Raw genomic sequence first — 16,703 nt, 5'->3', positions numbered from 1 at the left:
CAAAAAAAATTTTTATCCAACAAAACATATTAATCAGAAATGAAAAACGAATCTCTCTCCAATCTCATTTGCATGATATTGAGTGGGAAAGAAAGTGAATTGCACCACAGAAACTTTCACTTGATCCTTCCCTGGGCAGGCTTATACATTTTCCCCTTGAATTGGGCAGAGAAGTATCGAGCATCTGTTTAAAATATTTGTGCTTTCAAAATATTTATTGTCTGCAACTCGAAACCCCAATTGATGAGCCAAGTGGAGAACACCAGTAAATTATAGAGTAAAGTCAGGTTTTAGAAAGAGAGGGCAGTTTTTATCAAAGAGTTCAGCTCAGTCTAAATACCCAGGCTTTCAACCTGACCTGTTTATGTTGCCCGTCCAGGTCTGGAGCGTGGGACAGAGTACGCCTTCCGGGTGTCCGCCATGACAGTGAACGGCACAGGACCAGCCACCGAATGGACCACAGCAGAGACGTTTGAGAGCGACCTGGATGGTAAAAGCACCTGCTTTACTCAGTTGGCTTTATGTTTGTGTGTAGTGATTAGTCTTTTTCAGTGTTTAACTAACTGCCTCATTCCTCACCAGAATCACGTGTACCAGACCAGCCCAGCTCTCTACACGTCCGGCCACTGGTCAACAGCATCGTAGTGAGCTGGACGCCGCCAGAGAACCAGGACATTGTGGTGCGCGGTTACACCATCGGCTATGGCATCGGCAGTCCCCATGCTCAGACCATCAAGGTGGACTACAAGCAGCGCTACTACACCATCGAGAACCTCGGTAAGAATTAACCGCTGCTCGTTCTGTTTTGGTTCATGTTAATCACTTTGTTTCCTACTATTTGCAATGCTTCCATTTCTACTGAGATACTGATTTGATCAAGCAGATATTTGTCATCCACATAATCGCATTGAAGAATCTCAGCTGATACTTCTAGTTAGACACTGAGGGGATGAATGCATCTTTGCTCAAAATAACTCAGCATTTAAAACATGACAGTGACTGTCCTACTTAAAAATGTCAAACTCAAACATACACACACACACACACACACACGCACACACACACACACACATACATTTTGAAGCAATTCATCTGCACCTCATAGTGAGTATGTAGAGAGTTAATGAGATCTTCTCCACCACACGCCTGAGCCGCTAATTGCACAGATTAGCCTAATGGGGACACAATAATTAAAGGTCAAACATGTTTGAATAAAACAAACTTGTTTTGGGTCATTTTAATACTTGCTGTCATCAAAGCAAATGAAACATCAACTTGAATTTCCACCACATTAAAATGTATGAGTGCCATTTTTCTGCAAAGGATCAGTCCAACCTATGGAGAACTGATACAAATTATCAGCAGCAAGAGGAGTTAGATTAAAACATTTAATAAAACTGGAGAAAGCACTGTTGTATTTGTCCTTACATCAGTAATATGCAGCGACTGTTTAAACACGTAGTGATTTTATTGATGGTGTAATTAATCACCACTAACGATACTACAGTAATCAAAGCATCAGAAAGTAGTCTAGAAGTGAATTATAGATTAAAATTAATCTGAATAATGTGAATTATCCAATATGAGAGATTAGGGGAAGGAACTGTTGCAAAATATATATATATGCATAATTGAAGCCTTCATTACAATCGCAATAAAAGGAATAATTGTATTCAAATACTCTTTCTGGCTTTCTAATATCGCAATTATGAGTCGAGAGTCTCGAGAGTTTTGGCATGATTAGATGGCTGCATCAATTTATCTCACTCGTCCTGTGTGCCTCTCTCACCGCACTCTGTGGTAACCTCTCTCTTCCACTCTCTCTCTCAGATCCCAGCTCCCACTACGTGATCACACTGAAGGCCTTCAACAACGTGGGCGAGGGGATTCCCGTGTATGAGAGCGCCATCACCAGACCACAGTCAGGTACACAGAGCCGAAATCCCATTAGCTGTTTTCTCTTAAGCTCATTCACAACAGAAAGCACATGTGGTATTATGGGATATACTGACCATGTTTGGCTGTCGTCTCTCAGCCAAAAAAAAACTGACATTTATCTTCAGTCTCTCTAACCTGAGATGATCATCAGGCTGAATGTGTCTGGACTCCAAATACAGAATGGGTCATCGGGGTGTCTCACTGCTCTAATTAACTTTCTTGGTAATGCCCGTAATGTATACATGAGTCTCTTTTTAATCAAATGTTCAGAACCCTCAGATTTGGCCCTAAGGTTACCAGTTATCCCAGTATTAAGATTTCAGGGGACGAGATTTTCCCCTATGTTGATGGAGCAGATGTCCAAATAGGAAGAATATCCAATAATATTATTGTAGAACACACACTATAGAGATGAGAGGTTTTGTTCACGTCCAAGCCTACATTTACACAAAGTGCAGGATAGTAAATTCTCTACCAGAGAGAAAGAGAACATTGACAGCTTTATTTTTCAGTTGCAAAATGTGCAGCTAAACACAAATCATGGTCGATACCTTCATATCCAAATTCAACAGATTGTTAAAATTGTGTATTTGTGTTAAAAAACAAGGGTCATTGGATTTTATTATGTCAATATCCAGTATTAGTTGGACTGTGCTGCCACCTGTAATGCAGTTATCTTAGTCAGTGAAACGACTTTGTTCACTCAAAGAAGAATTCTTATTTATCCAGTTTGGCTGCCATGCACACAGTCAGTAATTCTTTAGGCTGCAGATTACAACCATGCCAACAATTAGAAGTAGAAAGTTTCAGTGCAATGTGCTTGACAAATGATCTTAAAGGATGAAACACTGCTTGTTAGCTGAGTTCACACAGTTTATGTGACAGTGTCAGAAGACAACCATCACATGCTCCCTGGGGTGTCTCAGAATGTGGGCTGCACCCGCCTCCTCTCCGATCCGGCCTCCCGCCGCCCCGCTCAGCCTTGATCACTCCAGTTTGTCTCTGCCACAGCACTATTGCACCGCAGAGCTAAAGATGGGTGGGATGCTGGATGACATGAGTCACGTCAACATGCTTCAAGGAGGGGTAGCAGTCTAAGTGTGCGCACACCCGCACACTGTCATACTGTACACTTCTCTCTATGAAGCTCTCTCTTCCTCACATCCTCACACACACACACGCACTGCTGCACTCATGCAGACCCCCCGTGGTGGCTTTGGCAACCCTTCGTCAGATCCAAACGTTTCCTCTCAAAGCAGAACCAAAGCCCACCACCATCGTCTGCCGCTGAATCCTCTGGGGCGCGTTCCGTTCCTGCCAGTTTGTTCAAGTCGGGATTAAAAAGACGAGCTGACCTACATAGTACTTTTACTTTTGGAAAGAAAAAAAGAAAAAACTAAGGAAAAACTTCATGAACTTAGGCTGAGAGAGTGCTAGGTTGAATATGGTATAATAACATGACATCTTCACCGAAAAGCAGGAAGTGAGGGATTCCATCCGTATCTGTAAAAAAAATGTTGCAAGGTTAAGTAAGCCTCTTTGTTGCAGTGTATTCTGCTTGTAAACACTGGAGACAGTATTCTTCCAAGCTGGGTAAAGAAATCCAGCTTGCATGCCAGTCCAAAAACCTCAGTGCCTCTTCGCAACCACATGAATGCTTGGATCTTCATCACACACACACACACACACACACAGACTCGGTCTTGGGAATATAATGAGGGCAGCTCTGCACAAAGAGGTGTCAAATGGAGCGAGGCTGAGAGGAGAGGACCAACAAGTGGTCGAGGAGGAGTGTCATCACGGGTGACTGACCAAAGCTTTTTCTTCCATCTCAACTAAACCAAGCACAGAGAATGTAGCGGCCAGACGACCACCTTGAAGCGCATATTCTTGAGTAGGCTGCCCAGATGATGCTTGTTTGAACCCCTCTTTTCCTCTCATAGTCACATACTCACTGGGCTTTATGGCGAAGTAATGACAAGACACCTTACACACAAACACACTCAAGTGCTCTTCGTGCACCCACTTATACACACTGTCACTCTTGGATAAACAGAAACCTAAGCAACAGGTTGTTGTTATGCAACGTATTAAATACCATTTACATTATTCAGGTGCTGAATATGACAATATACAATGTGAGGCGATAAAAATCTGCCAACCATCAGAAATAGAGAGATTTACTGAGGTAGCATTCCCCTTACTCTGATTGTTTTGTCACTGTAGGTAATGTTAAATCAGTAAGCAGGATGGTATTATTTTCGCTATTTAATTTACAGTATAATACCAATAAGAATATATTTCATAGAATTTACAGAATTTTTGCACAACAGGATTAAGTTTGTTGATTTGTCAGATTTTCTTTACTGCATAAACCAAAAAGACAAAGACAATTCCACCTGATTTATTTTATCCATTAACACTTGTAGACACATGTAAAAGCCTTTTTAAAGCACGACACATGTTTTATTGAACAGAGAAAGCCCACATTGATAGATATTGTTGTAGTTGTGCCACAGTTAGCCAAAAGACTCCTCTCATTTTCATCAGATACTATATACCCTGAAAATAATGTAAGATGTGTTTTACTAACCTTAAAACACCAATTAAAAAAAGCTTAAAAAAAACATGTACGAATTTAAACATGCAACACAGAAGCGCACAATACACAGCATGCAAAGATAGATAAGATAAACTGGAGTCATTATAGACCAAACCTGATAGGGTCATGACTGTCACGGTTGGAACAAAATGACGTTCATGCTCTCACAATAGTACAGATGCACGTCAGTCTTTATCCAGCATTGATAAAAGGGCTGTGAAACCTGTGGAAGGTGGGAAGGACCAAGCTTTACCTTTCACCACTAGCTTTTCACTGAACACCATTGAGCCACAATCACTCAGCACATACATATCCAACCAGAGCCACCACTTGTTCATGACCCCAGTCTCTTCTCTGCCTGCAGGCTGTTACTAAAAAGCCTCAGTATTCTTTCTACAGTTTTCAAGGACATTAATGCACCTGGTCGCCATTACTCTGCAAAGTGGAAAATGTTCCAATGTGTCAGTGTCCTTCTGTTTATCCTCTTTGCACCGAGCATTGCCAAAGCTCCGTGATGTAAACATTTCGATATTGTTCCTTTCTGAAAAGAGTGGGTCACCACTTTAATGTGCAATTTTGAAAAGTTAGCTTTACAAATGTGGGTCTGTTTGCACTCTAGTTTTCCATTTAATGTGATTTTTTTCTTATGAATAACGTATCTCTTCCTCTCTCTTCATAGTGCCACAGTAGCTATTGATAGAACACTATATACTGTACACTAGCTTCTATATAGCAACCGCATCTGTAGATTTGTCCTATTGTAGAGGTCAGTGTCTGTTTTTCTAATAGAATCTTCTCTCTCTTTCTCTTCACCTTTCCCAATCCCATCCTTGTTGCTCTTGCGTTATCTCTCTCTTCCTCCCTCGTCTGCCTCCTTCATTTTAACTCATTAACCTTATTTGCTCCTGTTCGTTCCTCCCTGCATCCTGTTTTGACTCCACTGTCTCATCCACCACGCCACGCTTCTCTCTATGTTTTAATTTTGGTCATTTTAATTTGTGTGCATGCATGCGGGTTTACTGCCTGACGACCAGACCCCATAGACCCCGATGTTGACCTGTACGAACTCTTCCATGATCCATTCACCCCAGTACCAGACCCCTCCCCCATGATGCCACCCGTGGGTGTTCAGGCCTCCGTGCTGAGCCACGACACCATCAAGGTGACCTGGGCTGACAACTCGCTGCCCAAAAATCAAAAGATCACAGATAACCGCTTCTACACTGTGCGATGGAAGACCAACATCCCTGCCAACACTAAAGTCAAGGTAAGGGATTCTTGTTCGACACTCACTTCCTGATGTGTGTTTGGTCAATTCAGGAAGTAGATTTCCTAATATTCTTGGATTCAAAAGGTCTTGCAGTTTGTTTAACTTAGGATAATTTCTCCAAGAAAAAGGAGTTCCAGTTAAATTTTTAAACTCCCTCTCCTTTTTCTGGTTGAGCTCAGCACTTTTAAGCTCAAGTAACTTGTTTACAGCCTTGAGTAATTCAGTTAAGCATAACTCAAATCATTTCAGTTCGATCAAACTGTAGTGATACGTTTTCTTTCAATAAAGTATGATTTCTGTGTATTTCAGTGCAGTGGGACTTTGCGTGTCCCTTTATGCCTACACTCACCAGAGGGATGTATCGTTGTGCTGAAAATAAAAATGTCATGTGATGATATATAATAAAGTATTCCCACAGCAGCTCCCAGCACAGAGGCAGCATAATGCTGATATTTGTAAGCGAGCCATAATCTATTTTCATCCACTGTCAAAGAACTATAATAGGAAGTGGTCACTCTGCGCCTCAACTGAGAAAATTTAGTGCAACAGCATTAGTCTTCCCCTCACAATCGTTTTAGGCTGAATAAGAAATAGTTCACATGGTCAAGTCAACAAATCAAATACTTCAATTGTGGTTCACTGTGTTAAGAGGTTGTAGGTAGGTTGAATAGAATCATTGTTGCTCTGCATTCCTCTTAAAGGTTGTCTGACTGCACAAATCGGAGGCAGGCTCAGCTCGTCGTTATCTGTATCAGTAGATACATGAAGTGGTTTAATTGAACTCTGAAGGCCTCACTATGGTGTGTTATGTTAAAGCTTTTTGATGACCAGAGCTGCAACTAAGGATGATTTTCATTATCTATTAAAGTTATACTACTTCAGATTTCTCTCCTCATTGATTTGGCAACATCCGTGGTAGCAGTTGTAACAGCCAATGCAGTTTAATACCACAGCAAACACTTGCTGAGCAGATACTTTGTCAGAAATACAACAGAGGAGAAGAGTCTTGGTAGGCAAATGGTTACAGCAACAAAACTGCAAAAACAAATACCAATCCAAAAGCAAATGGTGTTTTAATGAACAAGTCAATAATTGGCCTTTTCCCATCATGCCATGAGTAAACTCAATCTGATTTCTTGCTTTGTACTATGTGAGTAGTTTCACATTAAAGTTGTTACCTTGTTGAGAAGTTGGAGGTCTGCAGCTCCATTACGTCCAGCAATATTTAAAACTGATCCATTCAGCAAAAAAATCTGTCAGCGTTAATCAGGGCGACAGACACATGGCAACATTTCACGCGGCTGTTTCACGATAAAAGCCACCCGATGTTTTGCCAGTTGAGCACTAGCAGCAGCAGCGGGAAATGTTGGGTTTGGATTAGAAGTAACTCAACACAGCTCTGATATGGCTGTAGGAGAGTGAACAATTAAACAGTGGGGCTGATATCAAAAACTGTTATGCTGGATAACATGCATGCTTCATTTCCTGTGAGTCACTTGTGCTTAAGTAGGCAATTTGAATCCAGCAATGAGAATGGCGGACCCCGACATTAACAATGAAAACAGTTTATATACTTTAGAGAGATAATTGCTGATTGTAAATATAATGAATGGCTATTGCAGAGAAAATGACAGTAAATAGTATCACAAATGGAGTTTGATTTCATGAAAACCATAATGATGTCACATTTAATATCACTTTTCATTATTTGTCATTCAGTCTATAAATTGTCAGAAAATAGCAAAAAAGGCATATTACAGTTCTGCACAGCATCTTTACAGTTGAGAAGTTGAAACAAGTAAATTTTTGCTTGATGAATGAAAAAATGATAAAATGAATAAATACAAAATTGATAGGCAATTAATATCTGTCGATCAGTTATTAAATTCTAATCTTAAGCTCCTTTCTAAAGTTCATTGTCAGTGAAATGATCAAGCGCATTGCAGATGCAAAATGCATACAGTGTGAGGTCCTACACGTGAATGTAATGTATTAAATAGAGATTCCTAGTCTCTGAATACTGGACCACAGAGGGTGAGAGGGTGGGGATGGGGATGTGTGTGTTCATAGTTTTATGCATGTGTGCAAACCTGTGACCGAGCAGAGCTCAAATAATGGCTTGCGTATACTGATAAATTATTCAACAAGGACAAGACAAACTGAGAACTAGAAAAAGAGAGCGTTGGTCTGACAGTGCATTCTCCATACTGCTAACTCAGTAGACACACTCACAGTTAAGTCTTGCCGCCGTGAGTGGATGCTCAAACTGGTTTGATTGTCACACCTTGACAGTAATTAAAGAGTTCCACGGGCTCATTATGTTTCTGTCCTGTTAACTAAATTCAGTATATTAACAGGCCTATTAGAGAGGCCTTTTCTGGTGTTTTTATCATTGGACTCACTACACTCTGAAAGCTACATCTTGTACATCCTGTCTACATGCAAGTACAGCTGTACTTGAGACCAGTCTAAACAGCAGTGATGCCCTCACCTTAATGCTGCTGTTCCTCGTGTCCTCGCTTCCCTCAGAGCGAGTCTAGCCAGACAAGCTTGTACATTATTGAAGAGTCGACTGCTCTCAAACTGGCAGCATGTTTCTAAAGGACAGAGTGTTTTCTTTCCCTATCCTACTGCCCTCTGTTTGACAGCCCCCACCGGAGGACTGCACTTTTGTCATAGCACGCAACGTTATAGATAGGGCTGTTAGAGACCTGGTGAACCTGACTCACTGCCGCTACGATCCCCAGCAAGCCAACGCTGTGCATTCTTTCTCTCCTGCCAACTCAAGCCAGCAGAGATCAAGATAAATGGTTACATAATTCACCAATTTAAACTGAAAGAAATTGGGAAATACACCCCTGGTGTGTCGCGTTTTGTGTAACCTTTAAGGTTTTTACTGTGGCTGTATTTGGTTTTGCAGCTTATTCATAATGGTTACATTTATCATTGTGATGCACCATATTTCACACAACCCAGCGTGTCCAATATGTCCTAAACTCTGCACTGCATTCAGACTAGTGATTGTGTTTAGAGCTGTATGATTCATCTGTTAGTCTTTTGTAATCAAAATTAATAGCAAGTATTTTGATAACGGAATAATTGTTTAAATAACTTTGTCACCTTGAGCTTTAGGAAGTTGCTCTGCCATTTTTAGAAATAAAATATTAAACAATTAATCAAGAAAATAAAGAGCAGACTAATGATGGTAATAGTAATTGTTAATATGTTAAAAATGATCAAATGAGTTTGTTCATATGGGTGACAAAATACTGATCAGTATTCAGTGAATGTAATCTGCCATCAAACACACTGAATTTGTGTGTCTGTCTGTCTGTCTGTGTGTGTGTGTGTGTGTGTGTGTGTGTGTGTGTGTGTGTGTGTGTGTGTGTGTGTGTGTTCATGTCTGCCTGTCTCTCCCTAGATGGCCAACACCACTAGCCTGAACCACATGGTGACGGGTCTGAAGCCCAACACACTGTACGAGTTCTCCGTCATGGTGACCAAAGGCCGCCGCGCCAGCACGTGGAGCATGACTGCACAGGGCACCACCTTTGAGACCAGTAGGAGCACACACACACACACACACACACACATGATGAATAATTGGGCACAAACACACACAAAGTGTAACAAAGACATAAATCAGCAGCATGCCCAGTGTGACAAGCCCCTAGCTGGCTGGAAGTAATATTTCACTTTTTGCAGCCCAAATGGAAGCAGAGGACACACCTGAGGAAAATCAAGCTGTCACTGAACAGTATAACATGATCCAAATAACAGGACAGGTATTTATCAATAGATGTCACATAAACTGCAAGTGAAATTGAGGAAACCTGCAGCAAATTTAGTGATTGAGGAATATAATTTCAGCACTGCTCTGCTGCTCAATGAGAGTAAGTTGGACTAACCTGCTTCCATGCATAATAATAATAATAACAATAATGATAATAATCCTAATCCTAATCATAATAATACACTTTGTGTTAAAACAAATTTACATTTTTTTTTTGATTTGCAGAACCATGGCCAGGTGTCTCGGACCAGACTCAGCTTTTAGAGCAAAATACATGTTGTTTTGGTTTTGGCTTCATTCCTTTCCTGTTCATATTTCTATTACTATTAAGCTTGTGCGGGCACAACTTTATCTGAGGGATGACAGTAAATGAATACTGTCTCCTCTGAGTCATCTGGATCCAAATGACATAAATTGACTGTATCAGTGTGAAAATTATTCGTAATTCTGTCACCTTAGCAAAACATAGTCGTTTTAAATCCATTGGCCATTCTGTATTGAAAATATGAAATCCCCTGAGTATTTACTCAAGATTTCTGCAGTGCTGCATAATACTAACGATACTAAAATTTGCAAGCTGGAAAGTGTCAGAGCCCATACTTCATTGTAAACTGTAACTGCTGCACTAAAAGTTTCCTGACAATAAACCAGACATTAAAAACAAAAAATTATTTTCTTTAAACAGCATTTTGTATGCATTACTGGATTGCGATTTATTGGACTTTTATCAAGAAGTGGACCTTATTTGTTTCATTAAAGAAAGAACAGCTGGTGTTCATTTCTGCCCAGCCAGGGGTTTGTCTCATAAGCTTGCAGGTGGATGGTATCTAGAAGATCATTAACACACACACACACACACACACTCACATATCCACTCATCGGCTGTATAAAAGTAATAAACTTTGGTTCATCAGTGTTGAGGTCAGTAAGAACACTTAAAAGATGATAAAAGTCACTGGCACATAAAGTACAGTATCCAGTGACTATATGGTAAAATACATACTTCACATAGGCAAAGACATGCGTGTCGTTTACACATATCTTGTAGAAAAAGTAATTAATAAGTGCACCATGTTGTTTGAATGTAAAACTGTACAAAACGTGTGTCATCTTTCATTCAACACTACAAATGTCCTCCCCCCCCCCACACACACAGTTCCCAGCTCCTCCCCAAAAGACGTGACCGTGGTGAGCAAAGAGAACAAACCTCGCACCATAATTGTCAACTGGCAGCCTCCCTCTGAGGCCAATGGAAAGATCACTGGTGAGTCTCAAAGTCTCTCTTGTGTGTCACATATTTTGTGGTCTCGCAGATATATCTAGACTCAGGTTCGACCGTTGTATGCCTCCCTAACCAGACCTCTGATTTGTTGTCTTTTAATTCTAACCATTTAGACCTCTTTGTAACAACTCTGCACTAAACGTTGGCTAATTAAATAACATTCAGGTGGAGAATTGATCTACACAAAATGATTTTGTTTGTAAAATGCCCAAAGAAAATGTGTTCTCCTTGTAGTTTTCAGACTTTTTATGCAGTTGTGGTCAGAGAGGAAACTCCATCTCCATCTGATCACCACACTGAAGGCTTAAACATTTTATTAAAAGAATATGTAATACAGTGAATTACAGAAATCCAATAAAGATTGTGATGCATGACTCTGGCTGTGCAGCTTGACTTGGAGGAATGAAGCCAAGTAGTGCAACAACATTGCAGTTCTTCTTTGCACATTAAAGCCCTTGAATATTAACTGTCTCTCTTCCTGACCTTCCCTGCTGTAGGTTATATTATCTACTACAGCACAGATGTAAACGCTGAAGTCCACGACTGGGTCATTGAACCAGTGGTGGGAAACCGCCTGACCCACCAAATCCAGGAGCTGACGCTGGACACCACCTACTACTTCAAGATCCAGGCCCGAAACTCAAAGGGCATGGGTCCCATGTCTGAGGCCGTACATTTCCGTACCCCAAAGAGTAAGTTTGAAAAACAAGAGAAGATGGACATACGTTAAGGAGCAGGGGAACAATGAATTGCATCCAACTTTTTGCCAGTTCAAGTATGATTTAATACGTTAAAGCCTATAATCCCACTTAGCATTTCAAGAGTCGTGTTTTTTTTCTCGGGAGTTGGTGGAACTCCAAAAGAGCTAAAAGGAGACTGAATAAATATTGGATTTACATTAGTCAGGTCAACAGAAACACGACTCCAAATGAATGCTAATTTTGCTGTCTGTCTGCTGAATGTGTAAATAGGCAACTGTTTGCTAAAACGCCCAAACAGCTTCATTGGGCGAAAAAAAAACCAGCCCTACGTTAGAACAAGGCAGGGTGGGGGCGTGCTGAAATGCAATCTGATAGTCTAGTTGGAGTAAAGCTGAATACATATAAAAGTTCATCATATTCACAGACAGGATTTTAAAGCTCTGCATAGCTTCTGTCAACAGGACAATGTGATTGGCCACCGCAGCATCTTGCCATATGATGCTGCGTTGCTGCAAAAGTTAAAGCCAGGTTAAACTTTGTTGCCAAAATCATATGATGTGTCAGTCCAGACTTCACTACATTTTCCAATCAACACTTGAGACTAATCCTTCTGATGAAGTTGCTGTGAGAAAGTCTCCTGAGAGCAGACACAGGGATGTTTCCCAAGCCTTGTTGATTGGTTAGGGATGACTGAATTACTGCAAAGCATGGTCAGCAAATTAGCGCCCAGCTCTAAATGTGAAAAAAGCAGTTTTCTTTTCAGTTTGGTGGTGCTGCACGCACCTCATTTTGTTTGTGGGGAGTTTTTGACAGGGCTGCATCCTTTTTTTTTACACATGGGATGTTTCTTAAGACATTTTACTTGTATAATAGGACATTTTTACTAATTTTTATTTAGATGCTTTGCTCTTAATGTTAGCTTGGCATCGTCTGCCGTAAACTGTTGCTGTTTGGTTTTCTCACTACTTCTCATTCTTCTAGTTTTGCCCCTTTCTCCTCCTCACAGTCCTCATCTCTCGCTTTGTTTCTGTCTCCCTCGCTGCTCTTTTCAGCTAACCTGTTTTTTGCTTTTTATTGTCTCTCCCTCCCTGCTCTCCTTTGGCCTGTTAAGCTGAGTCCTCTGACAAAATGGCTAATGACCAAGGTAAACTCCCCCTCCACACTTTATCATTCACTGCTGACTCTGCACCTCGTGGATCTCTCTTTCTAAAGATTTCCATCTTCTGGGCTGATGAAAACTTGGGCTGCATTTCTGGCAAAATCTGTTTGTGCTTGTAGAAATATCTATGTTATTATGTATCTCATGAATGTTTGACAGGAATAAATGTGACCGCAGAAGCGCCCATAAAACATATTTTTTTCCATTTTGAATCAGCCTCAAATCTTCCACCGAAGCAAGGGCCTCCAGGACACCACCATCCACAGGACCCTGGAACCACAGTTGGTAAGATTTTCCTCCGACCCCACAGTCCTGTTGAGCTGTTACGCTATCAGTCAGACACCACAGCAAGTAAAACCATTATCTGAAAAAAAGTAGGACTTTAAAAGAGGATGAAAATGATGCGTCTCTTCTTGTGATGATGCATTTCGTAACCCGCTTATTGAACTTGACTTTTTAGGTTCATATTCCTGTTAAATTTTCCATGTGCTCTCTGTGCACAGATGTATTGAGTCTAATCTAATGTTTCTCCTCTCGAGGTAAATCAGGGGTGGGAGGCAACAATGAAAGTCACATCTTGGTCATAGTCATCATTATCTCAGTGGGTGCCTTCACCATCATCGTGGTGGTGGTGGGGGCCTTCCTATGCACACGACGCACCACCTCCCACCAGAAAAAGTAAGAAGCTCGGTCACTCTATTACCTTTCTTGTCCTCGTTTTGTTTCTCAGTCCTCCATTAAAATACTTTATCTAAATCTCTTTTCCTAATCTACAGCTGAGCTCCCTCCTGTGATACTTCTTGCTTGCGCTTTGGCCACTTTGCCATCTCTTTCTCTCCAAAATGACAGCAGTCATTCGTCATGTGTCTGCATTCTCTCCTGCAGGAAGCGGGCTGCCTCAAAGTCCTCAAACGGCTCCCATAAATACAAGGGAAACTCCAAAGATCTGAAGCCACCTGATCTTTGGATTCACCACGAGAGGCTGGAACTCAAGCCCATGGACAAGTCGCCAGACCCCAACCCAGTCATGACCGAAACACCCATTCCCCGCACCTCGCAGGACATCACGCCGGCTGACAGCGGGCTGGACAACAACCCCCACCTGCAGCAGCGGCGCAACTCCTACCGTGGTCAGTCTTGCCCAAGGGGGAAGACTTAAAATTTGATGTTATGGGAAAGAGATCAAAGTGAAATTTCACCCCTGCTGCCTGAGCATACATGCATAATAACTCTGAGCAAACTTCTTGAGTTTGGCTGGCAGACAGGAAAGTACATTTTTGGGGTCTTGACTAAGAAAACAGTTGGTTTTTTTAGGCAGGAAATGTGCTAATACCCTCAGGTTTGCTTTCAGGAGCGCCACTGGAGGAGTCTGGGAGAATTTGGTGGTGTTTTTGTTTCACAAGTCAACACTTGTGCTCGCTGTGGTTTTTTTCTGAGATTATCATGCAAAACATTTCATGCTCTTCATACATTATGCCCATTACTCATCATGACTGCAGTGCTGCAAGCACACACTGCCAATTCTACAACTTTCTGCAAGTACAGTAAATCCACTCATTATAGTTAGTTCATAACAAAGGAATGCGAGTGTGATGATCATATCTAGAAATGCAAACAAAACCCACTGATATAAAACTGATCCTGAGGTTTACAGATGGATCATTCACTAAAATAAACGGTAGAGTAGCAGCTCTTTCTGATTGGCTGGTTTCCACCGTACGTTTTAGGCCACGATTCAGAGGACAGCATGTCTACACTAGCAGGCCGGCGAGGGATGAGGCCTAAAATGATGATGCCTTTTGATGCACAGCCACCTCAGCGTAAGTGTGTGTGTTTGAGAGCGTGTGTGTTTGATAAGCGAGCTTGTTGTAATCTACACATAATTGGCGGTCAATGTGGGAACTCTTGATTTGGAAATTAGAGCACAAAGACTTTTTTAAACAAATTGCCATTTGCCAAATCTGACTCATGTTATCATTTGTCTAATCAAGAGAACATGTCCATTTCATTCTTCCCACAAAATGTTCATTTTTATAGTTTTGTTTCTCTCTGAATTTCTTCCTTCCTCGAGGAGTGACGGGCAGAGAGAAAACTGAAGTGTGTTTATTTCAGGAAACTGCATGTGTGTATGTCTCACCAGCAATACTTCCACATCCTTCATCATTATTACAGGTGGTTAAACATCTTGTCCTGTTTTTATGTGTGTCTGTGTATGTGTGCTTGTCTTTGTCTGTGTATGTGTATCCATGTTCATTTCCATTCACAGCCGTGATTAGTGCTCACCCCATCCATTCCCTTGATAACCATCACCACCATTATCACATGGGCAGCCTGGCGTCACCGACACGCAGCTACCTCTACCACCAGGGCAGCGGGCACCCACGCCCTCATGCCTGCGCCACCCCCATCTCCCATCTAGACAGGGTGGACTCTACAGGTGAGACACTGCCACCTGCTGGACAGCAGGACAAAGGTGGACAGGGCTGTGCGACTGGGTCATCTTCACTCATTGATTTCTCATTTGCTCATCCATTCACATGCAGCTGCCATCATGCTACTTTCATATTTTAGTTTTCCAAAGTGTTGCTACCCACTCTTCTCTGACCTCCCTGCCTTCCGAATATTGTTTTGATTGTTGCTTGATCATTTTGTAATTTATAATGTAAACAGAATAGTTGCTCGTTGCAGCTTTGTGAATTTTAACATTTGCTTTTTAATTTTTCTGTAACAAGAACGCCTTTATAAAATGTGCATCAATATACATTTTATATTATGAGAACATTTTCAATGTAAATATGTTGTAGATATTTGTCACTAATTTCATAGAATTATTTTTGATCACTGACAAGAGGGGAAACAGCCTTGTCATGTCTGTTTCCCCCCAGATTGTTTGACCCCTGCATGAATTAAACTGATGAGAACTACATTTTCACCTTTCTAACAGTGCGGCTACTGATGAGGGAATATTATGGCAAGTCATGAGTGCTATCAGTGTCAACTAAGGAATGACAGTGATGGTGATCATTTCCCCCTAAACTAGTTTGATGGACCAGGGAGACAGAATATATATATATATATATATATATATATATATATATATATATATATATGTGCATTTTAGGGATGCAACTAATAATTATTTTTGTCATCTCGATCAATTGAATTTGGTTGAAACAATGTGTGAAAATAAAGAAAATTGTTGACATATTTGAATGAAAATTCAAAGATTGAAAATATTCTCACTTGAGAAGCTGAAATCAATAATTTTTTGGGGCATTTTAGCTTAAAAAACTTACTTGCACTCTCTGTGAGTCAGTTATTGACCAATCATTTTTGCTTTAGTGCATTGTGCCTTGTAAGAAATCTTTAAAAAATATTGTAAGCATTGGAAGTTTCCTACTATTAGAAAGATGAACATAATCATCTGTAATACAGTCCATTAGATAAGAAGTTCTTAAACTATGTATAAAGAGGGTATGAAGCTGATTGGACATCCCTGTAAGCCTGTAAACCCATCATTGTCTCTCCTTAACCCCCCCTGACCCCTCTGCAGAGTCGGTGAGGAATACCCCCAGTTCGGAGCCCCTCCCTCCAGCCACCGCCTCCTCCCAGGTGTCCTGCCCCTCGGAGATCATGGTCGACCCTGAGGGCAGCTACCACGGCTCCACCACCACAGAGGAGGAGCCCAGCTACTCCAGCAACCTGCCCCCCCACCGCTCGGCCCACCCCCACGCCCACGCCCACCCACTCAAGAGCTTCGCCGTACCTGCAATCCCATCGACCAGCCATCCATCATACGAGTCGCCTGCCCTGCCCAGCACTCCCCTGCTGGCTCAGACCGGTGAGCCGAAACACACACACACTCACATCAAACACACACACGGCTAAGCTCAGGTCAGATCAGATCAGATCAGACCAGACTACAAGACTGCCTACTGTCATCCAAGCTGTTCAGGCT

At 41.4% G+C, this 16,703-nt stretch overlaps 1 protein-coding gene across 8 annotated transcripts in view; it reads left to right on the top strand.

Moving 5' to 3' along the window:
- neo1a (neogenin 1a) overlaps positions 1-16,703 on the top strand; it is a 146,878-nt gene that overhangs the window by 126,906 nt on the left and 3,269 nt on the right. For 5 of the 8 annotated variants that reach the window (XM_070828394.1, XM_070828370.1, XM_070828387.1 and 2 more), the window contains exons 14-26: positions 380-490; positions 583-777; positions 1,831-1,926; positions 5,575-5,807; positions 9,232-9,370; positions 10,760-10,867; positions 11,383-11,577; positions 12,962-13,030; positions 13,285-13,423; positions 13,631-13,875; positions 14,473-14,565; positions 15,012-15,182; positions 16,299-16,586. In XM_070828394.1, the coding sequence (XP_070684495.1) occupies positions 380-490; positions 583-777; positions 1,831-1,926; positions 5,575-5,807; positions 9,232-9,370; positions 10,760-10,867; positions 11,383-11,577; positions 12,962-13,030; positions 13,285-13,423; positions 13,631-13,875; positions 14,473-14,565; positions 15,012-15,182; positions 16,299-16,586 (2,082 nt within the window). The remainder of the gene's footprint in view (positions 1-379; positions 491-582; positions 778-1,830; positions 1,927-5,574; positions 5,808-9,231; positions 9,371-10,759; positions 10,868-11,382; positions 11,578-12,961; positions 13,031-13,284; positions 13,424-13,630; positions 13,876-14,472; positions 14,566-15,011; positions 15,183-16,298; positions 16,587-16,703) is intronic. The other 3 variants (XM_070828409.1, XM_070828379.1, XM_070828363.1) reach the window with 2 other exon arrangements.

This window comes from Pempheris klunzingeri, chromosome 1 (genome assembly GCF_042242105.1).
Source record: "Pempheris klunzingeri isolate RE-2024b chromosome 1, fPemKlu1.hap1, whole genome shotgun sequence".
NCBI classification, from domain to species: Eukaryota; Metazoa; Chordata; class Actinopteri; order Acropomatiformes; family Pempheridae; genus Pempheris; species Pempheris klunzingeri.
This window is presented reverse-complemented; position numbering and strand designations above follow the sequence as displayed.